This window comes from Siphateles boraxobius, unplaced genomic scaffold (assembly GCF_051911475.1).
Source record: "Siphateles boraxobius isolate OS27281-9 unplaced genomic scaffold, OSU_SipBor_1 41, whole genome shotgun sequence".
In the NCBI taxonomy this organism is placed as follows: Eukaryota; Metazoa; Chordata; class Actinopteri; order Cypriniformes; family Leuciscidae; genus Siphateles; species Siphateles boraxobius.
The window spans coordinates 17,631,917-17,648,528 of NW_027509042.1; the positions used below are offsets into that span (position 1 = coordinate 17,631,917).

Below are 16,612 nucleotides of genomic sequence, written 5' to 3' on the forward strand. Positions count from 1 at the left end.
TATAATACGGAATCGTCCTGTATTTGACACATAAAAGTCTTGTTCCGTATTGAACTGATACGGAACGCACTTTGTTCCGTATTTTTGAGAATCAATTCGGTGCAAATCCATGACAGACACATAGCTTCTAATATATGTCAGACATACTATGAACGAAGACATTTGTAGGCTATGATAAGAAAAAAAAATCCTGACGGTGCGGTATATCCTAATTTCTCCCCCTGTTTGTCTATGATCAGCCGCGTAGCGTTTTTAACATCTTGGACCATGGTCAGAGAATGCCCTTTTAATTGGTTGTTAGTCATTTAGAGTCACGTATCGTCAGCAACGATGACGACAAGTGACAACAGCGGGATACCTCCGAGTCCGAGCAGCCAGCGAGAAGAAAGTTAGCTATAAAGTATAATTATATAAAGATATTTGCACTACACTCCCTTAAAATGTTGTCTAATTAAATTAAATATATAATTTTTTGCACTGGAAAGAACATTTTAGTAGTCTAATTCTATTGAATAAGTTCGCACAAGGCTACAGAAAATCTAAGCCGATGAGTTTTGAATGTTATATGTTGTAGCCTATTTGTTTAACTAAAAAATAAAACGTATTATAAACTAAACAAATCCATGGTTCATTGTTGGCAAAATGATCATGATAGCCTTTATATATCTGTGGTTCAGTCTTGTATATTGATTAGGCCTACTTTGCTATTCTATAAATATATAGGCCTAATAAGTTGTATTATAATATGCTATAATGTATGATAGCATAGAATATTCACCAGAAGTCATCATTTCACCAGAAGTCAGCCCCACCCCCGCATAGGACAACATAGGACAACATAGGACCTATGAGCAGATGGGAGTTTTACTTACTCAAACATGTTCTGAGGGCAGAAAGGAAAATGATTGGTTTACATATTCAACCAATGAAACTGAAGCAAAGGCGGGGTCAAGACGTTTGAACGTTCAGAGGGATTAGTCAGAATACAAGACAAACAGATGTTCGTGGGAGAAAGCTTTTATTGCCATGTAAGTGATTTTACTATATTTTATTAAAATTCATCATCTTTTAACATTTATTAAGATAATCAGCGAACATTAAAATGTACAGAACTAATAATCATCGTCTAAATATCGTATTGTATGCATTTTGATCTGACTGTTTAATCAGTTGACCGCAACAAAGCTGCTTAGGGGGTAACTGGTGTAAAACATGCTTTTCCAATGCTATCTCCCTGTGTGTGTAAATTATATGCGACAACAGAACTCCTTCAAGTCTCCGCGACATTTCTACGGTCAAACTGATACATCTCCCGCCCTAGTACTGCTCTCAGGACAGGAGTACTCAATAGATGAAAATCACTGTTATTTTTAGTGTATTACGCTCAGCTCTCAGGGCAGGATTGCTCAATGGATTCGTATCGCTGTTATTTTTAGTGTATTACGCGCTGATCTCAGGGCAGGAGTACTCAATAGATGAAAATCGCTGTTATTTTAGTGTATTACGCACTGCTCTCAGGGCAGGAGTACTCAATAGATAAAAATGTACTCGGTTACTAACGTAACCTCTGTTCTCTCTAGAGAGGGAACGAGTACTGCGTAATATCTTACGCTATGGGGAAAACCTCTTTTCCACGAGATATTGAAGCCAAAAATTATCATTAATTTTGAATCAATGTAAAACGCGTCGCGGCAGCATGCAGACATAGGCAAGATGGCTCGCGTGCCTATTGGCTGTCCTGCGGCAACAGCAGCAGCCTATCGAGAGAGGCCCTGCGTGACGCCATATCCGATGGGGGGCGCTTCGCGCCCATTATGTCACGTCCCGCCAGGATAGGCGTGGCCTTGGCCTATAAATAAGCTCGATAGGCTGATACAAACTGGTTTTCATTGCTGAAGCGAACCAGAGCGTGTTTTATGCATTAGGCCATGAGACCGAGCATCCTCTGAAACCGCTTGACGGGGGCGCGAGCGCCCACCCTGAATGATGTTGCAAGGTGCCGGATGGTGAGCGCGCGCTCTGATGAGAGACGCGCTGTCATTTGCATCGAGTCTAGAACTATTCCCAGGAATGAAATCCTCTGGCTGGGAGATAGTATGCTTTTTGCAAAATTGATTCTTAGACCCAGGGATTCTAAATGGCTGATAATCCAAGATCTGTGTGTTATTAACTGACTCTCTGATTGTGCTAGGACCAGCTAATCGTCGAGATAATTCAGTATTCGCACTCCCCTTCGTCTCAAGGGGGAAAGTGCTGCATCCATACATTTCGTGAATGTACGGGGAGCCAGGGACAGGCCGAACGGAAGTACTGTGTACTGGTAAGACTGTCCCTCGAAAGCGAATCTCAGAAACGGCCTGTGATGAGGCGCTATTGGAATGTGAAAGTAAGCATCTTTCAGATCCACTGAGAGAAACCAATCTCCTGGGCGTACTTGCGCGAGGATATGCCTGGTTGTTAACATTCTGAACGAGCGAATCATTAGTGCTTTGTTCAGGTGTCTGAGATCTAGGATGGGGCGGAGACCGCCATCCTTTTTCGGGACGAGAAAATAGCGGCTGTAAAAACCTTCCTCGCTCATAGAGGGGGGAACAGTTTCCACAGCGCCCTTTTCTATTAGTTTGCGCACCTCGGTGCGTAGAACATGTGAACACTCCTTTCTCACTTTCGTCTCGACCACAGTCGTAAAACGTGGTGGTCTGCGAGCGAACTGGGGCGAGTATCCGTGCTTTACTATATCCAATACCCATTTCGGCATATCTGGAATGTTTTCCCATGCCGCTGCGTGTACAGATATGGGCTGAATACAGGCTAGGGGCGGGCCGCTGTGACGTAGGGACCCGGCCAGCGAATCGCCTGAGCTCGTGGCTCTCAGAGGCGCTTTTCTGTGCGTCGCCGTAAAAACGCCGTTTGTTTGCAGGTGAGCGAGCTCTTTGACTGGCCCATTGACTGCTGTATGGACATATCCAGCCGCCTGTAAGGGGACTGGGTAATGTTTGAGCTTTTGCAGAGAGAGTGGTCCGGCTTTTGCGAGACACGCACTCTCTCTTCTCATTCCTGTGGCTAGGACGGCTTTCGAGGCTCAGGGTTCAGCACAATCTTGGGCCGAGGACCCCGTCGCTCAGACGGTGGCTTGCGGTTGTGAGAGCGCGAGCGTCGTCGAGTGTCAGCCTGAGGCGCGGGCTGAGAGGCGGTGGGAGCTGTTCTAGCCCGCTGCGGCTGTAGCGGTCTCTGTCTGCTCTGCGATGAGCTGGAGCGCTTGGGCAGGAAATGGCGCATAGCTTGTGAAGCGTTCTGGGCCTCAGTGAAGCGTTCGGCGAAACCTTTGCCGAGGGGCCTGCTGGCGCCCCTGCAGAAACCACTCATCCAATCGGCTCCGGGTTGGTTCTTCGGGAGAAGACCAATCGAGCCCGAGGTCTTCCACGGCCTTAGAGAGGACACGGATAATCTCGGTATCCATGGTGGAGCCCCCGCTCGTGCTAGCTAGCGTCGACGGGGCGGGGTCGAGAGTGGAGCCCGGCCAGTCGTCCGATGCAGCGTCGATGGACAAGCTGTCATCTATTCCCCCATCGTCCTCGGACGCCCCGAAAGTCACAAGGCGCACCGCTCTGCTAGAGAGGTGTAGGTCCGGCTGGGTGAACTGAACCGGTGGTAGGGAAGGCAAGAGCGGCGGTGAAGCACGCGGAGACTGGCTCGGCGGGACGTCACTGAGCTCAGGTTCAGGAAGCCTCTGTGAGCGGCGCTTTTTCTTGCGCGGCTCAAACAGAGGGGTGGGATGCTTTTCGACGGTGGCGAAGGCTTCAATAATCCGGAGGATCCAGCGAAGAAGATGTTCGCTGAAGGAGATTAAATCTAAAGAGCTCTCATGACGGGGCGCCCAATAAATAGCTCTTGGCCACGCCCATCTCGACGGGCTCTGACGCGCGCGGGCGCGAAGCCCGCTCATTGGTCGCGCATTCAGTCGCCCCGTCATTGGTTCGAGCAATTTGCCGCAGCACAGCCAATAACCGAGCTTCCTTCGTTCATTGCTGTCAGCTGTGCAGCTGCAATGCGTTTTACATAAAGACTTCAGTATTCTCGAGAAAAGGAGTTTTCCCATAGCGTAAGCTACTTACGCAATAGGAGAGACCTCTCGAAAGGGAACACCCATTACGCGCTGCTCTCAGGGCAGGAGTAATCAATAGATGAAAATCGATATTATTTTAGTGTATTAAAATACACTAAACGACAAGGGGAGCATATGGCAGGATCACATGATAAAGTCAGGAACAGGAGAATGGGAAACCTTCAAGATAAAGGACATGAAACATGAACATGAAAAAAACTCAAAACTAGACTTGACAAAAATTCACACACTTAGCCAACATTTCACCGCCTTATGTCACGTCAAAATCAAACGTGAAATGGCCCAAAAAACATGATGACGGTGTTTTTTTTTTGTGTGTTTTTTTGTGAGCAGTCAGTTTGGTGAAATTAAAGGTAGGCTACATCTTCGTGTCTGTGACCAGTGTTTCGTCCGAAACACTGAGGACGGAAGGTGCCCACTTGAAGACCCTAGAGATGTCCCCTACTCGGCTAAATCCAGACGGTTGTCATGCTGATCCAGTGGGGAGACCGCACTGTGGTTGCAGCCATTGTGTGTGTTGATGCGATTAACACCAGACAGAAGGAGATTCACATCACCATTTGGAAAGAAGCGTAAATGGATGGAGAAGCATAGGTTACTGTAAAGCTACATCTTTAGCCCTATTCGCACGGGATGAGTATCTGGAGACCTCGTGTGATTAAGAAATTAAAAGCCGAGTACAAATCAGCATGAAGTTTTAACTTATACTCTCGTGTAATGGAAATCATTTTACCAAGCTTTGATGACTGATGATCTGAAATACGTTCGCAAGTAAAATATATTGTTTTTGTTACTGCCTTTAGTTATTTTTTGTAATAAATATAAAAATGCTTAAAAACACTAACTTGATGAGATTTATCTCAGTTCTCGCGCACACACACACACACACACACACACACACACACACACACACACACACACACACACACACACACACACACACACACACACACACACACACACACACACACACACACACACACACACACACACACACACACACATAGGGTGATATCAGGTAAAATGGGCCATCAGGTAAAATGGGCCATTTAAGGTTTGGGGTTCCCAGCCCCTCTGGAATTTAGAGGCAATGACTGTAAATGATTTCAAACTGTTGTCATAACTGTGCTTGACAAGTAACAGGTGATTTGATTAGTTTATGGTTGCTATGGTGGGCGGGAGAATCATTCAAATCAAGACTACACCAGAAAGATGCATGGTAAGTAGCCTGGCATACCAAATCTAAACTAAACCAACTAAACTATTATAAGGATGATAAATCTATAAAAAACAAACATGCACACAAAAAATATGAATAATATCTATCTTGATGGCATCAATCAGAAATAATGTTGTTAGTATGAACATGTTTTTTGAAAAAGTGATGTGTGTGTGTGTGTGTGTGTGTGTTTGTGTGTTTGTGTGTGTGTGCCTTTGTTTATATTACATTGCAGGGACCAAATGTCCCCACAAGGATAATAAAACCTGAAATCACCTACATTGTGTGGAGCAGCCCACGAGGGAAACGGTTTAATAAATATACTAAACTTTGAATTTTGAAAATGTAAAAATGCATAAAGCTGTGTGTGTGTGTGTGTGTGTGTGTGTGTGTGTGTGTGTGTGTGTGTGTGTGTGTGTGTGTGTGTGTGTGTGTGTGTGTGTGTGTGTGTGTGTGTGAGTGTGAGTCACACACACACACACACACACACACACACACACACACACACACACACACACACACACACACACACACACACACACACACAGACACACACCAGTTTACTGATGCTGTTCCAAAATGAACTTTTTTAATTGCACATTTGAATATGTGGGTTTGCACCCAAAATGTTTTTTTTTAATGGCGCATATGAATATGTTTGTTTAATGCAGCTTAAATGTCATGTGGCTGTATAAGCAATTGTGTTTTAAAATTAAAATTTAGGATAAATTAGCCTACTATTTCCCTTTATTTCCAGTTTGACTGGTCCATTTTACCTGAAACTGCTCATGCAAAAAAAATTGGCACAGCTGATGTTTCAAGAGATGTAGGGCCTAAATAATTTTATTTTATTACATAATTTCAACACAAAATTATCAAAAACAGTCATTATTAATCATAAAAACACATGGAAAAGGCATATATGGTATTGTATTATTGTCCCAAACGATTTACCAAAAAGTGGCCCAATTTAGCTGATATCACCCTATATATATATATATATATATATATATATATATATATATATATATATATATATATATATATATATATATATATATATATATATAAACATGGAAAAAACTGCGAGGACTTTGCCTCCTCATTTCAGAACACCACTGCAGTGCAGAGATAAAATGTCAAAATCTAATCTTTACCTTTAGGTTTGATCTAATCTCATAATCTGTAAATCAGTTCATATTGCATTATCCAGTTAACTTTAATTCAAGACATTAAATAACTAAAGGGACAATCTCCTTCAGGTCCTCATCCTCATTTTTTCATGAAAAAAGGGGAGTAATACAATTTGGAACAACTTGAGAGTAAGTAAATTATCAATTGTTCCTTTAAAAATGTCACAATTAAAAAACAAAATAAAACATGTTTTGCTGTACAACAAAGAAAAGCACAGATGAAATATATATATATATATATATATATATATATATATATATATATATATATATATATATATATATATATATATAAATCTTTAATCAGTAATTTATTCATAAATGCATTTATAAAGCATGTTTCCAAACAAATCAATGCAGTTCAAAGTGCTTTACAGGAAAAACAAATGACTGACACTAGGTTTAAAAAGAATAATAAATACTAGTATACTGTTTTATCTTTCATGATTATGCTGAACTCTGATATGAGAATGTCGTCATGTTCATTGGCCTTTACTTTTGGCTTTACTTTCTTATCACAGTGTGTGTGATAATATGCGAAGTGTTAATGTCACACGTCTCATATATGCTGCACAATCAGAACCGGGTTTTCAGAAAATACTATTGTTTTAATACCTTTCTTCCATCCTTTTGGGGCACAGGTAAAAATACTAACAAGCTGTTGTAAAGGAGGTTTTATACTGAGGTCCAAGAAAGTTTGTTTAACTCCACCAATATTATGCCCCACTCTTGGTCACATGAGAGCAGAATGTGTTTGTTAGTTACCCTCCCTAAGACAATGAGTTAATCTCAATGGCCCTGGGAGTAGGCTACATCCTGGAAGACAAATTCTCCTCGGTTCACAGTTCAGAAGTCACTGAAGTGACAAATCACAATTCTTGACATATTCTTGTTTACATTTTTGAGGTCTAGAGACATCTTTTATAAATTGAACTTATTTTAACTCGAGTGCCGCGTTTTTAGAACTTGTTTCATGCACGAGACGTTGTTTCATGCACTGTAAAAGACGCGAGACTCGCATTTTCATACAATGAAAAATAAAATAGCGCAGTTGAATGGAAAAACGTGAATTTCCGGTAGCCTACAGAATGAGAGAAAATTAATTACGAAAACGATTATTTATTTTTTGCTAATTATTACTTTCAGTTAGTTTTTTCAGTAACTGTTGTTAGTTTCGGTTATAGTCTTAGTTTTTCATTTATGTTGAAAGTTTTATTTTATTTCAGTTTACGAAAATGTTTTTTTAACAGTAGTTTTAGTCTTAGTTTCAGTTTTCGTTTACGAAAATAACATTGGAACCAAGACACACACACAAAAAAAGCAACTTTGATTGGCAAGAATTAAATAATTAATTTCCCTTTGTCAAGTTATCAGGGGGATTATGTGGTTTTATAACAGAAGAAAATCATGTACTATCCAGTGGGATTTGTCAAAATTAATGTTCAATTTTAACAAGATTAAATGTTGGCAAGTAACAAACTCAAAGCCCATGGGTGGTGTAGAAAAACACAGTAATAAGGGCAAGTATCAAGCTGGGAAATAACAGTAAAGTTAATTTCACTCATGGCAGGGGTTATTTCCTCTGAAATCACCTTGTCCCTGCTCAAAGATCCACTCTAGTCAGCTGAATCATATCTAAAATCAAATTCAAGATATTTTACGTTAACAACTTTTATAGTGGCAGCCGGTGATTATATTATAGGTAAGCACTGTCTGAAAAAACAGGAACATATTTGTTGCATGCACTGTTAAAAATTATATGATCAATAAGTTGTGACACTATATGTTTTTACATTGCTTTAAATCATCAAAATAAGTTAACCAATTTTCAACTTTTTTATTTTATACAAGATTCAGCTCATTTCTAAAAGTCAGTTTTATGTAATGTAAGTTGAAAGGACTTAAACATCCAAGTTGATTGTACTTAAAAAATTAAAGCAGCAATTTTTTTTTTTACAGTGTATTGAAGGCCTACTCAATTAGTTTTTTTTAAATTATCGTATTGGGTCCAGTGCTCATTACTTTCACCCTTAAAACACTGAGAGGAATAAATTAGCATTTTACATTATCTTCATATACACACACACTATTAGAAATGTTTATTTAACACCAAATCAGCATATACAAATGATTTCTGAAGGATCATGAGACACTGAAGACTGGAGCAATGATGCTGAAAATTCAGCTTTGTTATCACAGGAATAAATTAAATTTAAAATATATTCAAATAGAAAACATTTTTAAATAACATTTCACTATATTACTGTTTTTACCATTTTTTCATCAAATAAGTGCAGTCTTATTGTAAATAAGAGACTTCTTTTTAAAACTTAAAATCTTTCTGACCTCAAATTGATAAATATATACATACATATACATTTAACATAAAGTATATAGCTTACATTACAGACATTTAGGTCAGAATTTTGTTGCACAGACAGATTTCAGATATAGCATTGTGTGTCCTGCACATTATGTAACAAGACTATACGAAAAACTGTAAAATTCCAGTATTATAGGATCTCTCAAATTAAAAATGTGATACCAATTAGGGCCTAGAGGGGCTTGATGTCACTTTAGTAAATAAATAATTCAATTATGATATTTGATATTCTCAGATATACAAATTTACCTTGAATAGTCAAAATTCTTGAGAAATTGTATGTAGAGCCTTCAATGTCCTTAGAATAATGCATTTTATTATTACCGATGATCCGATACATATGCTGGGTTGATCTCCCCCTCATCCATACTCTCTTTAATTACACCAAGAAAGCCTTCATCACTTAGATTTTTGTCAAAATGTCCAGTTTCTCCACTCGTAGGCATCTCGGTTTTGGGATACCTGTAGCACAATAATAGTAGTCCACTTACAATGAGTAGGCAAGCTGAGCCGATCCCAAACCCAATCCCTGGACCCACTTCCTGTTTTACTGGAGCAGAAGGCAAGTTGAAGTCAGGTGGGAAGTCTATAGTGAGATTTGCCAGCACAGAACTCATATTCCAAATGACAGGGACCAGAGTACACACTGCAGTTATCCAGTACAAGGAACCCGCCATCACAAAGGCCAATCTGACATGTCCGCCATCAACCCCAAGAATTGCATTTCTCACCGCATATCCTGCCACCAGGTTAGCGACTATCCCCACACCAATAGCGGTCATGCAAAGTACCTGAGCGGATGCAATTTCTGGAGGAGTGAATGAATCTGTAAGGCTGATGCTTTTGCAGATCTCAGCCGAGTCCAGAATGTGGCTGTTGAAACAGGCCCTCCACACGCCCACCCAGGCCAGTCCTCCAGTGATGACCGTCCGATTGTCCACATACCATATCCTCCAGTCGTTCACCCCAGAGATAGAGGCCATCATTATCCATCCTATAAACCCAAGCACCAGACCCACAAACTCCCAATGGACTGACTGGGCTAGGTAAGCCATTGCTAAAACTGCTGAGACCCGACACCAGGCGGTTATGAATATTTCCTCCTCAGGTTTGCCAACTGTTCTTCAGGGCCATGGCTATATTGCAATCACACAACTTCTGTCAGATTAAAGAAAGTTAAAAGTGATTTTAACCTACAAAGTCATGGATGGGGAGAACTAAAAGACATTAACACAATTGTCTAATGATGCCAGGGATCCAAAATATGAGGATTCCATTTTGAAGGACCCCTTTCTAGAATATGAAGTCAGCTATTCGTTCGGTTCACATGACGTCACTGTAGATTTGCGCCGCCATCTTGACGACCGGCGGTCTCAGTACTGCCTGCAATATGTTGTGCAGTTGGCTGCAACAACAGCCGAAAGAGGAACCCCGAACTGGTATTTTATTCTATACCAAAAGAAAAGGATAGAATAAATGTCTCATATTGTATGAATGTCTAATATTGTATCATGTCTCATCTTTCTGTGCGCACACACCCGAGCTGAAGCGTGATACCATAGACTCCTATACAGCGCGCGATAGCCTACACTACCATTCCAAATTTTGGGGTCATTTTTTTTTTTTTTTTTTTTAGAAATTAGTTTTAGTATTATTCAGCAATTAGACATGCATGGTCAAAAGTAACAGTAAAGACATTTATACTGTTACAAAAAAATTCTACAAGAAAAATTATTATCATGGTGTCCACAAAAACATTAAGCAACACAACCGTTTTCAGCCATTTGATAATAAGAAATGTTTCTTAAGCACTAAATCAACATATTAGAATGATTTCTGAAGGATCATGAGAGACTGAAGACTGGAGTAACTGAGTGTGTATAAGAGACATCTTTCGAAACATTAAATGACCAACCCAAAACTTCTCAATGGTAGTGCATTATTTCATGTATAAATATGCATTGATACTGCACGTGTTGGAAAAATAGTAAGCATGGTATTATGTAGAAAATGTGTTAAATAAAAAATAAAAAAAGGGCAACAAAAAAACGAGTAAAATATTATTAGGAAAATATTTAATGTGTTTCAAGAAAAGTAATATAATAATAATAATATAATAATAATAAGTCTATAATTCTTTTTCCAGGGCTGTCAATGGAAAATTTGCAAATTATTTCATGATTTATTCCCAGTCATTAGAAAGTAGACGTAAATGGTAACAATTTTTTTAAAATAAATGTCTTATTGTTTACTGAAATTTTAATGGGCTTTTGTTCTTTTAATGATATGACAGTAGAGAGAAGACAGGAAAACACATGGAGATTGCAGGGGCAAAGGGGTTGGGACATGACGCAGGCTTTAGATTGAAGTGTTTGGAATATACAGTACAAAGTGCTTCCTTTGGAAACAAACAACCATTTTAGACTGAGGAAAATGTTTTTCACATCTAGTGTTTAAAAAAATTGTGGTGAAGAGTGATGTTTCCAGAGGGAGGAAAAAGGACACTGCACTAAGGGTCAAGCAAAAGACTACGCATTTGAGACCAAGCAGAGGAGGGAAAAGAGGATGAGAGAGAGAGAGAGAGAGAGAGAGAGAGAGAGAGAGAGAGAGAGAGAGAGAGAGAGAGAGAGAGAGAGAGAGAGAGAGAGAGAGAGAGAGAGAGAGACTAATATTTCCTGCCTGGCTCCCTGCACACCTGGGGTTGCGGAATGTTCCGGGATAAGCTGAAAGGTAATTTACAATAATCTGTTTCTTCACGCACAGGAATCAGAGATGGGAACAATTATTAGAGCTTTGTGGAAGTGATTTCCTTAACACTTTGCCAACTACCCCCCAATAGCTCCATGTTACTAATATATTTCATAGCCAAAAACTTATGTTATCATATTATGTTGCAAAGTCTATTGAACCCATACTGTAGGCCTATTTCTATGTATGTGTATTTTTGTTTACACTTTATTTTAAGGTCTTGGGTACAATGTTATTATTAATTTTAGTACTGAGTATCAATGAACAACATGAATTCAGGATTAGAATTAGGGTTTAGTTTATGGTTAGCTGCATTTAGCCTACATGTAAAATTTAACAAAGACATTGTAAAATAAAGTGTGACTTTCGCAATTTCCAGGGGAACTCACTCCAGCTCTTGTTATCCACAATTGTAACTTTTCAGTCAAGGTTGTGTAAAATTGACTGAGCATGTTCAATCATCATTCGTAATGACAATATGTAGCCTACTCACTATCACATAGAGCACAACAAACTCATCCTTACCTGTGAAACGTTTTGAGCTCCTTCGAAACTGTCAATCAGTCCATTCAAAGTAGGCTACAGGATTTCTCATACGAAACTAGCGGAAAAGACAACTTTCCAAACTGACGCGTATGCTACAAGTCGAACACAACTGTGGTTAATGATTAATGTAGCATATCCAGTAAATGGATGAGTGGGAGGGGAGGATCAGTGCAAAACAATAAAGTTACTACGTGTACTGGATCGCTGCGGTTGATCACGTTACTGATAACAACTGGTCAGTTCAACTTGACCTAGGCTAATTGTTTTTGGGTATAATTGTTGAGAACATTTTTGCAGTGCCAGTGTGTGCATGCACATGATAATGTAACCTGCTATTTTTATCTGTAAACACAAGCAGACTGTTACATTTGCATAAAGCACTCTTTTATTCATCAAACATCCTGGTATGCAAGAAGGGCTCGCATATACTTAAACAACTTCAAATTCTTCCATAGATTTTGGTCAGGATGATGTTTCAATATCATATTTTAAATGATCGATAAAAATTAAAAAGGATAGTCTATTCTTTGCTCAAATCATGCAAAGACCTGTGTTTTTTTAAGGCTGCTCCAGCTAATGCGCATTTCAGAGTGAATAATCAAAACGTCGATTGTTTCTTTTTTCATTACTGTTTTCAGATTTTAAAAAAGGTTTTTGATTTCGAGTATAAATAAATTGAATAGATATTTCAGCAGAAATATAGCCTACACATATGCCACAGTATTATATAGGCTACACACAGCTGTGCGGTTTTGTTCCACCCGCTATCGCGTTTTACAGACGTCAAAGTCTCTTTCCTGATTGGCCAAGACACTGAGACAATATCTGAAGTTAAATATTACTGAAAACGAATGTGATCAGAGCTATTCAGATATATATAAAAAGAATGATTGCTTCAGGAAACAAAAAATAAAATAACATTAAATTACGTAATATTAAATTGCATAATAACTGATACACACAAAATGTTGTAGGAACATAAGCCTACCTCTAAAATTGTACTAAAATGTCCTTCCTTTGATCTCATTATGGAAAAATAAATTAATGTTTAGCACATAAAAGAATAATACGTTACTTTTGACAAATACATTTAAAACTGGGCACATTTGCATGAGATGCGGATTCATAGTGGCCAACATGATGAGTCGAATATGCCTACTTTATCTCTAAACCTTCCCATTTACAAGACATTTTTGTTTGTAAAAAAAAAAAAGAATAAATCTTGGGTGACATATACGGATGGTATTTCAACAGTGTATTGGAAAACTGAGAACATTGCGTCATACTGCATTCATACCAACAATTGTCAGTAAAGCAATAGTGGCCATCTAGAAATGAGGCATGACAGACAATGTTCAATGAATGCCTTAATTTCACTGTTAAAACATGCTGTTATATGTAAACGAAATGTTTGTGATGTATATGTAGCTAGCAAAAAAATCTTCAGAATGCTGCTTTTGATGCTTTTTGCTATACAGAATGATGTGGTTTCAACATCTACCAGGCAGGTGAAAACTGAATAATCACAGCCAAATCACATATTTGTGGAATGTGAGCCAATTATATTTTGGCTATACATTCAACTCAATGATCTTGTAATAAATGCTTTGTCTTTTCTACACACTGTGTCTTTTATGAAAAATTATTTGTCTCATTTGATTAAATGTAATAATTAAGAAGAGCAATGTTAAATGCAATACACTCATGAGACTGCTTTTCATTAGCTATCTTTGGAAATAAGGCGACAATCAAAAGCGTAATTGTGACTACTAAATATCTTTGTAAATGTACATAGACTAGAACATGATGCTTTTTAAAATTGTGCTCCTTTCAAAGCCATTCTGACCTCATAAAATACCAAACACAAAAATCTTACAGATGAAGTTATAAATGACTCAGACACATGACTTGGAGCAAAAGGCAGCTGGTATTTTATAGACAAGCACTGAATCCTTAGTGAAATGATATTATAGTTTAGGCAAGTCTCTTAGATTCTTTAAACAATAGAATACTTAGTCAATCCTAATTCTGGTGTTACAATGCATTTCATGGTGATATACAGCTAAAAAAAGCGTGGAGACTAAAGTGGTAGTTTGCTTGGCTAAAATAAAGTGAAAGAGTACAATACTAGCCTATTCTAGTTATATACAAAGATTCAAAAGGCTAAAATAAATTACTACAAATATCACTGAATTATTTTTTAACATAATCAGGATAGTGACACGCCATTTGATATAATGCACCCCCCAACAGTCAGTTCTGGAAGTTAATTACAGCCTCCTGATGAAAATAGCAACACAGCTTACATGTGCAACACTTGGGTGAAGAATTTATGCCAGGATTTGAGTGTATGTTTGAATCACAAGTGTTTGCGTTGGGCTTCAGGCACTTGCACTTTAAGGTGTCTTTCATCGCCCTCTAGTGGTTAAAAAGATACAGCACACTGAGTGACCATGACATGTTTTTACCGAGTGTCAAGTGTTGAGAACACAGAGCAAAAAGGGGCAAGGTCTATTTAAACAGTTGTGGGGGGAAAATTAAAGTGTCTTTAAAAAATATTATTATTTCACCATATAATTCTATGGGTCGTATAACATTGAAAGGTCATGAAAGCATAAGATCAGCTACCACAGTGTGCTCTGTAAAATCAGGTTGGGTCAAATCATTATCTGAAAGTGCCCAGCACTTTCAGGGTCTTCATGAGTCTTGCCAAAATGCTCTCTTGCTGGATACTCAAGCACTCAATATATGACCAGAATGCAATTCTATTGGCAGTAAATGGACATTAAATACTGGCACCCTGTTATTTAGGGTGACGTCAAGCGAGTTGCTCTGGATCAATGCATGAATCACTCCATCAAGTGGTTGGTTGTCCTGTGGTCCATTGGGAGACTGTCCATCAGACCCTTGAGCTGCTCCTCCCCCAGTTTAATCTTGTCCTCGAGCTTGCGTTGCTCAATAATAAGGGCAGATTTCATTTTCACAAAGTGCTCATAATCAGTCATACTCTCCTCCGGCAGGTAGCTGGCCAAGATGTCGTAGACCACACGCTCTCTCCTGTCAAGGTTCTCCTTCAGCTCCTTGGCATCCTCATGTTGACGGATCAGCAGTTTGCGTTTCTCTGTCAGAGTACGCTGCAGAAGGAAGATGAACATTTCACATTTTAACATTTTCACGTTATAACAACGCTTGCTCACTCACACACGTTTATTTAGCTAATCTAAATGGGGACATTCCATAGACCTAGTGGTTTTTATATTGTATAAACTGTATATTCTATGCCTCTACACAAACACTACCCCTAAACCTACCCATTACAGAAAACCTTCTGTATTTTTAAAAAACCTTTAATTACTTACAATTACAAATGAGGACATCCCTAAAGGGAGGTTTTTGGAGATTTTGGGTACAAATTTGTCCCCAAAATATACTGAAGTACACACACACACCATTAACAACAATTGAGTACCAAATCCGCATAATACAATTACAATGCTCTCTGAAGGATCATGTGACACTGAAGACTGGGGTAATGGCTGATGAATATTCAGCTTTACTTTCACAGGAATAAATTACATTTTAAAATAGAAAAAAGTTTTTTTTAAATTGTACAATATACTACAGTCAAAAAGTGACCTAATCAATCAGGTTGAAGATAATAATTGCAATCATTCGTTTCTCTAAAGGCCTTTATGCAAATAAAACATAACGCTATATTAAAGTAAGGGAAATTTAATTATCTGGATTAGTCCAATCGAACCTGCATAAATGGTATAGTACTAGAATAGAACTGTAATGTGTAACATTGGACTCCGTTACCATTTTCCAAAGTATCAATATTAGGATAGAGATAGGAATTAGAAAAGTTTAGGGGGGAAAAACAGCATCTGGAAGTGACATGAGCTAGACACCTGTATCAGCCTAACGTGGTACTTTTACGTTAGCATAGTTTTACAGCCTTAATTCTGTTCTCTTAATCAAACTATTTTGTGATTTTTGAAATTTACAAATCTGGAAGTCATTCCTCCACAACATGAATCCTGCTTTCCCAAATCCCTCATTTTCATTCTCACCCTCTCGTCCTGTGCAGCATCTTCCTCCAGGCTGTTCAGGGCATTCTCTACTCTGGCCAAACGTCCAGACAGAGACAGCAGAAGGTTGACCACTTTATCAAGATCACCGACGAACATGCGGAACTTGTCGAGTTCATTGGGCTTGCAGACACCTTGTACGATGGCCTCCACATCTTCCCCAAGAGCGTTGTTGTCCTGCACGTCCTCCTGTAGACTCTCCTGAGCTTCCCTTAGCACCTGCAACTTCTTACTGAGGCTGTCAATCAACTCATGCTGCAAAGAGAGGAAAGTCGTTTGATAAAATAAATTAGTAATTAGCGCGTT

The 16,612-nt window shown here is 38.9% G+C and overlaps 2 protein-coding genes across 10 annotated transcripts in view; both read right to left on the minus strand.

The window, feature by feature from the left end:
* Positions 1-8,843: 8,843 nt before the first annotated feature.
* cldn34a (claudin 34a) lies at positions 8,844-12,316 on the minus strand. Its single transcript, XM_077199961.1, has 2 exons — positions 12,195-12,316; positions 8,844-10,079 (listed from the first exon to the last, which is right to left on the minus strand). Exon 2 carries the CDS (start codon positions 9,974-9,976, stop codon positions 9,242-9,244), a length of 735 nt encoding a protein of 244 aa, XP_077056076.1. The 5' UTR covers positions 9,977-10,079; positions 12,195-12,316; the 3' UTR covers positions 8,844-9,241.
* Positions 12,317-14,123: 1,807 nt separating this feature from the next.
* The window catches only part of shroom2a (shroom family member 2a), a 53,887-nt gene continuing 51,398 nt past the window's right edge, over positions 14,124-16,612 (minus strand). For all 9 annotated transcript variants that reach the window (XM_077198726.1, XM_077198725.1, XM_077198734.1 and 6 more), the window contains 2 exons: positions 16,289-16,561; positions 14,124-15,349 (listed from right to left, as the gene is read on the minus strand). In XM_077198726.1, the coding sequence (XP_077054841.1) occupies positions 15,065-15,349; positions 16,289-16,561 (558 nt within the window). In that variant the 3' untranslated portion in view covers positions 14,124-15,064. The remainder of the gene's footprint in view (positions 15,350-16,288; positions 16,562-16,612) is intronic.

Coding starts and splice junctions, on each gene's coding strand:
- cldn34a (XM_077199961.1), bottom strand. CDS start 9,976: ATGGCTTACCTAGCCCAGTCAGTCCATTGGGAGTTTGTGGGTCTGGTG.